The 12612-nt window shown below is 55.5% G+C and overlaps 3 protein-coding genes across 3 annotated transcripts; all 3 read left to right on the forward strand.

Annotated features, from left to right (window-relative positions):
• Positions 1–728: 728 nt before the first annotated feature.
• On the forward strand, positions 729–3761 carry LTS14_006833 (uncharacterized protein; the record flags this gene model as incomplete). The annotated part of the gene is made up of 1 exon (XM_064839526.1): positions 729–3761. The coding sequence occupies one exon, from the start codon at positions 729–731 to the stop codon at positions 3759–3761; it is 3033 nt and encodes a 1010-aa protein (XP_064692769.1).
• A 1661-nt stretch (positions 3762–5422) lies between these two features.
• HRR25 (serine/threonine protein kinase) lies at positions 5423–6669 on the forward strand (the record flags this gene model as incomplete). The annotated part of the gene is made up of 4 exons (XM_064839527.1): positions 5423–5434; positions 5497–5569; positions 5627–6115; positions 6173–6669. The coding sequence occupies 4 exons, from the start codon at positions 5423–5425 to the stop codon at positions 6667–6669; spliced, it is 1071 nt and encodes a 356-aa protein (XP_064692770.1).
• A 2336-nt stretch (positions 6670–9005) lies between these two features.
• Positions 9006–11534, forward strand: RSM22 (37S ribosomal protein S22; the record flags this gene model as incomplete). The annotated part of the gene is made up of 1 exon (XM_064839528.1): positions 9006–11534. The coding sequence occupies one exon, from the start codon at positions 9006–9008 to the stop codon at positions 11532–11534; it is 2529 nt and encodes an 842-aa protein (XP_064692771.1).
• Positions 11535–12612: the final 1078 nt, after the last annotated feature.

Here is a 12612-nt window from a genome sequence, read left to right on the forward strand (position 1 = left end):
CACGGCCTGGAGCAGGAGATTACCTCTGATGTTCTTCGATGGAGCGGCCAACTGCCAACGACTTTGTCGCGCAGGAGCCTCCAGGCTTTGAGAGAAGAGGATGGCTTTATGATGAAATGCTCTACAATGTGTTCAACGGGTCAGCATTGTTGCTGCAACCACTAGGTAGTAGTAACAAGACACTCGTTACAACCATAGTGTGGTGCTCGTGCGCACGCTCCACCACACCCGCCTCCACTTTTCGCGCCCGAAAGCTTCAAGCTTCCTTGCCAACTCACCATCACAACACATGGCACAGCTCCTCCCGCACACACGGAAACGAATGGAGATGCATGCATATGTAGCACCTTACACCAAGCTACTGGGTTCACAAGCTACGAAGATCAAGATTCTACGATGACTCCGACGAATCATGGCCGCGGAAGCAATGGCTGGTGTCCTCGCCAGCCATCTTCTTGCTCCCAGCCCTGCGGATGGAGTGTTACCACGAATAAGTACACGCCTTCCAATATTTTTCCTGGTGTATACATCTTTCCTATCTTTTCGCTGACAGTTGTCTCGTCTTGTCTTGTACTTACTATTGGTGGTGTGTACATGTTTCGCTACTAGTAATACATACTCCACGTTGCTCCGCCGTTGCTTGAAAGCGGGTTGACTTGGAAGCTGCGATTACGGATTTGAGTACATTTGCGACTGCGACTGATAATAATACGAGGAAAGAGGATCAAATGTCCTCTTCGGCAGGTGGCCTCAGTCCTGCGCAGTATCACCAATCACAACAAGCTGGACCTTCCCTACCCGGAGCGGCTGCACCCGGACTGGCATTGAGACATACCAACGTCTCCAACCCTTCTTTCATCGAACACAAACCTTCGCTGCAATCTGTAACGGCTAGCGAGGACTACTACTCGCTTAGCGGAGGTAGTGGGGAGTCTACGTACTCGGCGGAAGTTGCTGCTAGCCGCGGCTCGGCGAACACGATCCATCGATTTCGGACTCCGCCGAGCAGGTACAGGACGCCGTTGCAGAGTCGGGATTATTTACCTGTTGCCAGTGGAGAGGGTGCTGGAGCGGTGGGTGATGCTGCGGAAGAGCCGGAGCTCAGGAAGACGCCTATGAGGGGCCAGGGACGACGGAGACAGAGTTCGGAGGAGAGTCGAGGGACCGGGGTGGGTTTGGCGACTACTGCTGTTGCCGCGGCACCTGTGCTGAGGGATGGTGGGATTCGGCGGAAGCCTGTACCATCGACGGTCATGGAGCAGACGGGTCGAGAAGATGATTGGCCTAGGTCGGAGGAGGAGATCGATCCGGTGCATGCTAGGAGTTCCGTGGCGAGGGACTTGGATCGTGAAAGGTCGCCGCCGACGCCTGGGGTGGATGATACGCCGTTTATTCGCTTTGCGCTTGATCAGCTTACGCGGGATGAGGAGGTGAGAGGCAGCCGTAACTACAGGGGGCTCGGCAGCGGTGTGGATGGGAACTATCCTTACCTTCTTCCCGAAGCGCAAGCTACACCAGCTGTGCCAATGGCTGTAGCGAGTAGTGACAGGAAAGACCCTCGCGGTCCACTCATGGAGCAAGAGCGCAGACGAACACCGCCTTTCACCCAAACCCGCAACCACGAACCCCACAGCCTCGACGCCGGCGCAGCAGCACTTCCACTCGTCGCCGGCCTAGCAGCAAAAGACATGCAGCCCTCCCAAAACCCACCTCCACGCAACCCCGCGCGCATCAGCGATATCCCCATCGGCGCCGCCCAACCCTACGGCACGCTCCAACCCTGCCGCGAACCAAGCGACGACCGCTTCCTCCCCCTCGCCTCCGACCACAACCAAGGAACGCACCAACGCCTGAACTTCCTCCCCGGGATCCTGCGACCCCTACGTCTGATCTTCTACCTCCTCGCGATCCTCGCCTACCTCATTTGCCTCCTCTTCTCCGCAATCTACAGTCTCATCCACACCGGCTTAGCGGATTACGGATCTTTTGGTGATGGGCGATACTTCGTTTTCGAGTATCTCCCCACCCTCCTCGGGATCTTGCTATTCTTCTGGACTGTGCAGGTCGAGGTGGCGGTTTACCGAATCGCGCCATTCATAGGCATGGCGTCGCAATCACCACGTTCTCGACGCGCGGGCGCGAAATTGCCGCTTGTGCCTAAGGGATTCATGCTACCGTATTTCGGCCACTTTGGTGCTGGACTGGGTGCCGTGGGCTTCTTTGTCGTGGTGGCCTGGCTCCAGATCTGGAGTATTCCGCTCCTGGCTAGCAGCTTCAACGTCTACTACCAAGGCTCTCCGGCTGCGGGACAGTGGCGGTGGATCGCTACGCAAGGCGCGATCTGGGTCGCTATCGCGATCTACCTCCTCCTTTTCATCGCTGCATTGACGCTGCTAGCATGGTTGAAGCTCGGCCGAAGAACGACGGGCTTGCGGTGGGACCCGAAGAGTTTGGGTGACATGATCGTATTGCTTGAGAGGAGTAATGCGTTGGATCACCACAACGACGCACATCACGATGCCGAGCCGCCGCAATTGGGCTACTGGCGCACGAACGCCAGGCCGAACGAAGTCATGCATACCTATGGCTTCGCCGACAAAGCCGCAAGGAGATACAGTATCGACAACGGCCGGATCCTTGAGAAATCCCCCTTACCCCAACATATCTCTAACCCACGCATGTCAGCCGAACCCCAGGACCTCGAAAGCGGCGCCGGAGCCAACGACCAGCGCCATAGCCGTGAGAAAATGCTACCTCGACGGAGTGAAGACGGCGAAGCCTCCTCTCATCATGGCAACGGCACCGCGCTCCCCTGGTTCCTCCGCCCTTCGCTCGCAGCACTTTGGATCATCATCGCTATCGTCCTCCTCCTCGCCTTCCTCATCGTCAGCTACCTCCCCTCCACGCGCGTGGGCTCCGGTTTCGCCCCCGACGTGCCCGCTCCAGTCAACACGATGGGTTTCTCCGCCACAAACTTCCTCTACTCTTTCCTCCCCGCCTTGCTAGGAATGCTCTGCTTGCTGTTCTGGCTCGATATCGATTACAGTTACCGTCGACTTCAGAGTTTCGCCGTCTTGGCTACGGATGAGGGGGAGGTAGCGGAGAGATCCCTTCTCCTGGCTTATCCTTCCGAACTCCCTGGTATCGTGACAGCGACAGCGGCCGTGAACGGTCATTGGCGTATCGCTATCATCTCATTCGTCAGCCTCATCGCCGCTACGCTGCCGATCCTCGCCGGAGGAGTCTTCTGGGCTCAATTCTACATCCCAGCGCAACGCACGCGGATCTCGGCGCAGATGCCGGGTTTCTACGCCCTGACCTTCTTCTGCGTGGTCTACGCTCTGGCGTTCTTCCTCGTTTTCCCTAGTCGGAGTTTACGACGTGCTTGTTCGACTTTGGGGCGGGAGGGGATCAAGGCGATGAGTTTTCGGGATGTTTTGGCGCTGGTGAGGGGGAGTAGGATTCTGGATGATGTGGCCTTTCATTCTGCGAGTTCTAAGACGGATTTGGTGACGAGGTTGCTCAGTGCGGCGCCTGGGACCGTGGCGGGCCCGGCGAGGATCTCGCAGCATCAGGAGGGGATGGCGTCGAAAGTTTCGGTTGCGGATAGTGTTAGGGGGTTTGGGAGGGCGAGGCAGCAGGCGGGTGTTCAAGATGGTGGTCGTGCTGGGGGTGCTGGGGGCGGTGTGCCGAGATATGTGCTTGGAAGGCATTTTGGACGGGATGGGAGGGAGTTTGTTGGGGTTGATCGGGTACGGTGATGGGAGGCATATGCATACAAGGAGACATGGGAAGGGGATCGGTTTGAGGTTGGGTTTGCCGGTTCCTGATCTTTAGCGATGGTGTTTTCTGGGACTGGCAATGAATACATGGACATGATGGCATATACGGCACATACACGCATGCATACATGAGGGATTTGTGTATGAGTACATGGGATGGAGAGGATGTATATACTGTAACATAGTAGAGATGATGAAGTACTTGATCTAATACTTTGCTACGCCTGAAGTTCTCATACGATTTTCACTGACTTACACCGAAGACCTCATATACTGTCTACCACGCGGTCTTGACGACTACATGTAAACCATTGGCCTATTGCCTTTTGCCTCTGTTTCCCGCGATTACCGCTCGTGTGGTACGTGGAAAGGATGCAAGGAGCTTCCTTTGTTCGATGATGATAGTAGTCCGCCCCACATATTGGGCTACATCTTCAAGACGTTCGAGAGTCAGCAACACATGATGGCATCGACAGAAGCTCGATTATGTTGCATGGATGAGCGTTATAGCAGTTTATCACCATTCACATTCACCACCACCTGCACGAGTCAGTTCCCAAACCCACTCAAATAGTGGGAAGGTTAAATGTTAAATCGGGGAAAGCAGAAAGGAAAGATCCCGCTTTCCTCGGACCCCCAAAAGGCGACCGATCTAGGCCATTTGCAGATGTGAAAGGCGGCAAAGGCTGATGCGGTGCAGGTGGGCGTCAAAGAAAGATCGCTGCTGGGGCGGGTGTGGTGCCTTCTTTCTTCTCTGCAGGTGGATGAGCGAATGAGGTAGTGAGTGCTGGTTTTGCGCGACTTTCTGGCTCTGTTCTAGCTGCATGACGCCTTATTATTGAGTATACAGTACCCTACGCCCTTTGGAATGATTGCCAAGTGCATGGAGAGTTTGTTGCGCCTTGTGGTTCGCTTTTTGGTGTCAGAGACAGAATTGGGGTCGAGACTGTTCTGCGGTGGTTCACTGCTTGCTACTTGGGGAAGTGATCTGTATGTCCACGTTTTACCGCGCGCCAGAAGTGTGCATTATTTAGTAGTGGTAGTAGTAGTAGTAGTCAGCCGTGAGGTGACAGATGCTGGTTGGTGTCACTTTCGCTTCCATCACCTGCACATCCATCAAATCACGGGAACTTGGTTCACACATGCAGCATTGCAGACACGCCTAACGCGGTAGTCATATCTCACTTCCTTTATTTGCTCATTAGACTATTGAACAACAATCACTGCACTGCCTTAGTCAATTCTTCATGCACTACTGAGGTTAATCATCTCTCCCCGCTCTCGGCCAGCTCTTTCTTCCTCCCCAGCGTTTCACGGCCGCCCAAGCCATCTTGGCACCACACCGCCGCCCCGAAGCCCGAAGTGGATCTAGCCGCTTTCAAAGCCTGACCTGCCTTGACCTTCTCACACTAGACCTGACACCGCCGGCTGACCACCTGCCTGCCCTGCCTTGCAAGCTGCAAACAGCCACACACACTACTATCCACTCCACCACTCCACCACCACCACCACTGCTGTTGCAGCATACTACCAACACGCGTACGACGACTAGCAGGCCTGTGTAAGGCTGCACACCCGCCTCTCTTTTCTCCTCAACAACACACGCTCGGCTCATCCTCCTCGTTGAGGCTTCCGCAAACATGACGACAATGGTATGATACACACACACGACCACAACAGTTTACAAACATGACCATACTGACACGCCCACCAGGACCTCCGCGTGGGGAACAAGTACCGTATCGGCCGCAAGATCGGCAGCGGTTCCTTTGGCGATATCTACCTGGGTATGTCTTACCACTGCTAATCCCTCATATACCGCACTCAACTAACCCCATTCCCAGGCACTAACATCATCTCCGGCGAGGAAATCGCCATCAAGCTCGAGAGCGTCAAGGCCAAGCACCCCCAGCTGGAGTACGAGGCCCGCGTCTACAAGTCCCTCGCCGGCGGCGTGGGCATCCCCTTCGTAAGATGGTTCGGTACCGAGTGCGACTACAACGCCATGGTGCTCGACCTGCTCGGCCCCTCGCTCGAAGATCTCTTCAACTTCTGCAACCGCAAGTTCTCCCTCAAGACCGTGCTCTTGCTCGCCGACCAGCTTATCAGCCGTATCGAGTACATCCATGCCAAGAGTTTCATACACCGTGACATCAAGCCGGACAACTTCTTGATGGGGATCGGGAAGCGTGGGAATCAGGTCAACGTCATCGATTTCGGTTTGGCCAAGAAGTACAGGGACCCGAAGACGCACTTCCATATCCCGTACAGAGAGAACAAGAACTTGACGGGTACTGCTCGTTATGCTTCTATCAACACGCACTTGGGTGTCGGTGAGTGAAGACAATATCAATACTCATTTCACGCCCTCCAGCTAACACTCTTCCCAGAGCAATCCCGTCGTGACGATATGGAGTCCCTGGGCTACGTCATGCTCTACTTCTGCCGCGGCTCTCTGCCATGGCAAGGTCTTAAGGCAGCCACCAAGAAGCAGAAGTACGACCGCATCATGGAGAAGAAGATGACCACCCCCACCGAGGTCCTCTGCCGCGGCTTCCCGAACGAGTTCGCCATCTACCTCAACTACACCCGCAGTCTCCGCTTCGACGACAAGCCAGACTACTCCTACCTCCGCAAAATCTTCCGCGACCTCTTCGTCCGCGAAGGTTTCCAGTACGACTACGTCTTCGACTGGACCGTGTACAAGTACCAGAAGAACGCCCAGGCCATCGCCCAAACCACCAACAACGCACCCGCCGCCGCGGAAGAGGCCGAGGAGAAGAACGGCCGGTCCACGCAGAAAGCCACGGCTGGTCAGACGACGACCGGCGGCTTCCAGAAGGAGCGCCGCGCCGTCCAATCCAAGACCGAGGGCACTGGAATGTGAGTGTCAACAAAACTACAAACCGAGTCTGCACGATCTGCCTTTCTTCTCCATCGATACTCTCCGTCCTCTTGTAAGACGCCTTCCTCCTCTGATTCTGCGTTGCATGTGTTAGAAGAAGAATGGGAAATGATATTTTGGGCGCGATCTGAGGAGATAGGAGACTTGTGCTGACTTTTGTCGTGCTCTCACAGGCAACTTCGTTCCAGCAAACGCGGCACTGCGGATCAATCTGCTGGGTATGGCAATTACTGAGCATCTCTCTCTCTCTTTCTCTCTCTCGGTGAAGTATGAATGGCGGGACTTGCTCTCTTCCTCTCATACTATCTCTCAACACAACACCCTCTGCTTGTTGACATCAACTCAACACAGCATCTCGACATCATCTTTTTCGGCGGGCTGGAGCTGGAGTGGAGGAGCGGACCTTTGCAACATCTTACTCATATGAGCACTGGACGACCACGCTTCCCCTCTTACTCCAATTTCGGCTTCTCGGAAGATACATGTCTTGCTTTTCCTCTTTTCGTTTCTGCGGGTTATCATCTTGTGCTATACACACGACTAGTATCACGCATGGCTGACTGACTTTTCTGCGGCACGGATCCGTTTCGCTTCTCGGCTTGCTTCCTCAACATTCTTCTCTCGGTCGGTCGGACTCTTCAACCTCAACGACGGACCGTGGGAACTTCTGGAGCATAGTCATCATGAGAGGCGGAGCTGAATCCTTTTGCCCTTGCATCACCATCAGTCAAGGTCCGGCAGAAGGCTGGGACTATGGGGTTGTTGTATCTCTTGTGCTTTTTGATGGCCCGAGGATCTTGTCTTTCTTTTTACTGGCAGTGTCACTCGGCAGGGCTTTCGGCTTACCTTCTTGAACCTCATGGTTTTGAGGAGTGGCGAGGCTGGATTCTTCTGCGGAGGTGGCCGCGCTGGGCGGCTCAGAAGATGAACACAAGACCTTGATCTCATGAATCCTTCTGTTGCTATTGGCTGTGGGATCTTATCGAGGGATATGGATCGAGAGGGGCAAGCAAATGCAATAGCATGCAATGCTAGTGCAGTCATCATATCACGGGCAATGAGTCTGCGAGGGATGGAAGAGCTTCATTCAACATTTCTTCAACGATTACCGGTGTGGAAAGACGTCGGAAACAAAAACATACTGCTTTCTTGCGCGTGGAACGTGGCACTTTCCTAGGGCGTTCACTTTTTGGGGGGGGAGGGTTTCATGGTTATGGTGGATTTGCGACCAGAATGGAAACTGGACTGCTTTGTGCGCGTGTGAATGGTTGAGGGGGTGGGGGTGTGTAGGCGTGGGGAGGTAATATTTTGAGATGAGGTGTGTCGAGTGATGTAGTGGTTGAGTCATGGGGGTTTAGCTGGCTGGTTGGCAGGCAGGCGGAGGAGCAGGGAAGCACGGAAGCAAGGAGATGATGTCTGTTGTTGAAGAGATTGAGCCCTTGCCATGAGGGTGACTGGGCTTTAGAGGAGATGGACACGGAGACTGCTGCTTCCCTTTTTCTGCCTGCCTGCCTGCTGAGAATGGCTCAGGAAGGAGATGAGGTGGATGTGGTGCGTGGTGCGGTCTGAGGCTGCGTCTTTGTGCGTGTGTTTTGCGTTCGGTAGCTCGGTGTACTGTGGTTTTCCTTCCTCCTCGGCTTGGACCCGTTGAGCTCTTGCTACTGGTTGGCTTCTTGGCCTGTTGCCTTGCCTTTTGCCTTTTGTCCTTTACCTTCCACTCCTGCTACATCTCGTCCTTTGCCCTTTTGCCCTCGATGTGTCCGCTTCAGACCCTCTGGCCTTGTGTCCTGGCGATACTAGATGCTTTGGATCAGGTATGAACATGGATAGTATCGTGGGGCAAAGCAGGGCTGTATGTACTCTATGGTATGTAGTAGACTGCGCACGTGATCCAGATCTCCCTTCGCGTTTTCCGGCTCGGAGTTTTGGAAAGCCCAAAAAGTTCGGGGGATGAGTTGGTGGATTGTCAGCGGTGTCGTGTGTGCCGCTTTCGTAAGATGATCTTAGATACATGAATATAGCATCTCCATTTACTTTACTCGTTGCCTGACCGGGTAGGCGGTCAAAGGTGAAGAGAGAGAGAAAAAGGGACCGAGGGAGGTATGCTGTTCTCTCCCGCTTTAGCCCATGGCAGTGTTTGCGCTTCCTGTCGGCTTCGAGGCATTATCGTTGCGAAGGAGGTTGCGCGGAGTCGAGGGTCTGCTATAGCGAATGTGAGGCATGCGTTGCCGTCGGTGGTGCAGAGCGGGAGGAATGGTTTTGCGACGACGACGAGGTGGCGGATGCCGAGGCGGAGGACGCAGTGGCGGGTGCCGAGGATGAGGGATGGGATTTCAGAGGAGGATGGAGGAATGAATGAGGAAGGGGAAGGGGAGGAGGGCGGAGGTGAGGCATCGATGGAGGATGTGGGGAAGAGTTTGGCGGAGCGCGTCCTAAAGGCTAGGGAGAAGTACGGGAGTGATTTGCCCGCTGGCGTATTGGCAGCGAGGGAGATGAGATTGTGGGTGGGGCTGTACGGGTCCGCGGATCAGGCGAAGAGGAGGGGAGGTGAGGGTGAGAATGGATATGGAGAGGAGGGCCTTAGTGGATCTGGATTGGATGAAAGGGTGGAGAGTTTGGGGACGGGCGTGCTGAGGATGGCGGAGGATGGGGCATTGGAGGAGATTGAGTTTGAGGGGGAGGGTGTTGTCGGTGGGGAGGGAAAGAAGAAGAGTGCGAAGAGTGCGAAGATTCAGAAGAGGGAGGAGATACGGCTTGGGAAGATCGATGAGGGCGAGGGCGGCAGTACGATGGCGAATCACTCGCGACATTGGACCGAAGCAGACGAGTACCGTGATGAGGACGCGGAGCCACAAGAAGAGGAGGAAGACACAGACCCGACCCAACGCACCCACCCCTTCACCCTCGCCAACCGCTTCGGCACCTCCCCTTCAACCCTCCCCCTACCAAAAGACACCTTCGTCGACCCCGCAACATTATTATTATCAGGCCTCCCTACCGTCCACCTCTCCCAAGCCGCGACCCGCATCTTCGGCGGCCTCGGCCTCCCCTACTCCACCTCCACGCCCAACAGCCTGAAGACCATGCAACCCAAACCCATCGCCCTGGATGTCTTTCAAGACCGCATGTCGAGTATCGAGACGGATGTGTATACCGCTGTGCTCATGCCGGCCGTTTACGCTAGTGTCATGTCTGTGTTGAGGGAGACGAGGAAGAGGTTGGGGAGTGCGTGGGCGGAGGATCTGGTGAGGAAGGCTGAGAGGGGGGAGTTGAGGGTCTTGGATGTTGGGGGTGCGGGGGCGGGGGTGTTGGCTGTGAGGGAGTTGATCCGGGCGGAGTGGGATCGGATGCATGATCGCAGCACTTCTTCTTCCTCATCTGCCTCGTCAGGAGGGGCGGCAGATTCACCGATGGATCTCGCTGAAGCTGATGGTAGGATTGGCGGAGCCGGTCTCGCGCCTCCTCAGGGCCATGCTACTGTCCTCGTCGCTTCGGATGGTCTACGCAAACGAGCAAGTCAATTGTTGGAGAATACGACGTTCATCCCGCGATTACCGGATTACATCCATTCCTCTTCTACCTCGAGTACAGAGAAGGCGCAGCGAGACGGGAAATTCGATCTCATTATCGCTCCTCACTCGCTTTGGCCTCTGAGGGAGGACTTTGTCAGGAGGACCCACGTCCAGAATCTTTGGAGTCTGCTTAAGAAGGGTGGGGGCGTTATGGTGGTATTGGAGAAGGGTGTTAGTCGGGGCTTTGAGCTCGTGGCTGGGGCGAGGGAATTGCTTCTTGAGACGCGGATCTCGAGTCCCGAGGCGAGGGAGAGGAGTCTGGATATCTACGACGATGCAGCACCGAATTCCGACTATGCAACGCCAGCACCAGAGCCCTTGACCCGAACGAAGGAAAAAGGCATGATCATCGCCCCCTGCACCAACCACTCCTCTTGTCCCATGTACGTGCAAAAGGGCATGGTGAAGGGCCGGTTGGATATCTGTCATTTCGAGCAGAGGTTTGTCAGGCCAAGTTTCTTGCAGAAGGTGCTTGGGGCTAGGGATAAAAATTTCGAGGATGTGCGGTTTGCTCATGTTGCGGTGATGAGGGGGAGGGATTTGCGGGAGGAGAAGAAGCAGGAGGAGGAGGGGTTGAGTGAGGAGAGCGTGGCAGAGGCTTGGGGCCAGGGTTTAGGGTTGAAGCAGGGTGTTGAGGCGACTGAGATGGCTTTTGTTGGCCATGCCGCTGAGGTCTCAGAGCCCGATACCTCTTCCTCCCCTCAACATACCGCACCCTCATCCGCCTCGCTTCAACCTAGCACTACCACACCACATCCCCTCACCCTCCCCCTCTCCATCCTCCCACCGTTGAAAAGAAGAGGTCACATCATCCTCGATCTCTGCACCCCGTCCGGTACCCTCGAACGCTGGACCGTCCCCCGCTCCTTCGGCAAACAGGCTTTCCGTGACGCCCGCAAGAGTAGTTGGGGAGATGGCTGGGCGTTGGGGGCAAAGACCCGCGTCGTTAGGACTGTGCGGAAGAATAAATTTTCTGAGAAGGGGAAGGGTAAAAGCGGGGTTTGTGCGGATGGGGAGGCTAAGATTGCCAAAAAGTCTGCGAGGGCGAAGGCGGGATCTAGTGCTGGAGCCGAGGATGATGAAATGGGGATGGGGAAGACGGGTGATTTTGTGGTGGACGCGGATGAGTACGGGCGGCTTGTTGTTAAAGGTGGGGGGTCTGCGCCTGGGGATCGACGGGGGCAGAAGAGGACGCACAGGGTTAAGGGGGTTAGGGATAAGAGGGATAAGAGTGGGAAGGGGAATGGGAGGCGGAAGTATCAGGTTGATGAGTGAGTGAGTGAGTGTTTGAGTATGGATGCGGTCATGTAGATGTGGTGAGCGGGGAGCTGGGGGCTGGGAGCTGGGGGCTGGGGGCTGGGGGCTGGGGAGCTTCGAGCTCGCGTCTCGTATGAATATGGGATGTGAGGGTGTAGATTATGTTGGAGTATATGTGTGCATGGATAGATCAGGACGGAGCTCGGCCCTACCCCACTCAACTCAAACATGACCTTTGATAATAGTCATGGTATTTGTAGGGGCAGATTTGTTAGGACGGGCTACTGATACTGATGTTCCCTGACATAATCCCCTACAACCACGGTCCTGATATTCCCACCACCATCAACATACTCATCGTCCCCAGCTCCATCAATTGCAGCATCCCCATTCCCATCCCCATCCCCATCCCCGAAACTCCACCCATCGTCCCCAGAATCATCGATACTACCAACCCCAAAGACCGATCCCGCGGCCGCAGCCACAGCAGAGGTAGCGGACGCGAGTTGCGAGGCGGCCCATTCGCCATAAGACATGGGTTTCACTCCCGCCGCTGCGGCAGCTGCTGCGGATGGCAGGGACGTCGTTGCTGCTGCTGGATCCACGGTTGAGACGGTTGAGGTGGGGGCGGCGGCGGCGGGTGGAGTGGCGAGCTGAAAGGTCGCGAGAGTCGTTGTGACGAGTGCTGAGAGAGCTAGGGCTTGGAAGTTCGGGAGAAGCATTGTAGCGAGACTCTCGGTCTGCACCTATGGGAATCGGGGGATGAGGTTGGGTTCGGCCCACGATGAGATGAGGTGGATCTTCGTGAAGTCGGATGGGAGAAGAGAAGAGAAGAGAAGAGATGCAGTAATGGGACACGGCATGCCAGGTACTGACCCAGAGCAGGCGAAGTCCTTTGTGTTCCGTTGCGTTGGTGTTGCTACTGATTCCTTTGTTTGGACATTTCGCGGGGCCAAAGGGGCTGCGTGGGTACGTTTTCTGCGATCAGGATTCCGGCTTCTTGGATACTAGTTTGCTATTTGGATTAGCGTGTACGGCGGTGTACTGCATATACGGCCTTATGTCAGTCGGATATGGCCCTATGGCTATGTGCTTC

This window comes from Recurvomyces mirabilis (genome assembly GCF_035927965.1).
Source record: "Recurvomyces mirabilis strain CCFEE 5264 chromosome Unknown scaffold_18, whole genome shotgun sequence".
NCBI classification, from domain to species: domain Eukaryota; kingdom Fungi; phylum Ascomycota; class Dothideomycetes; order Mycosphaerellales; family Teratosphaeriaceae; genus Recurvomyces; species Recurvomyces mirabilis.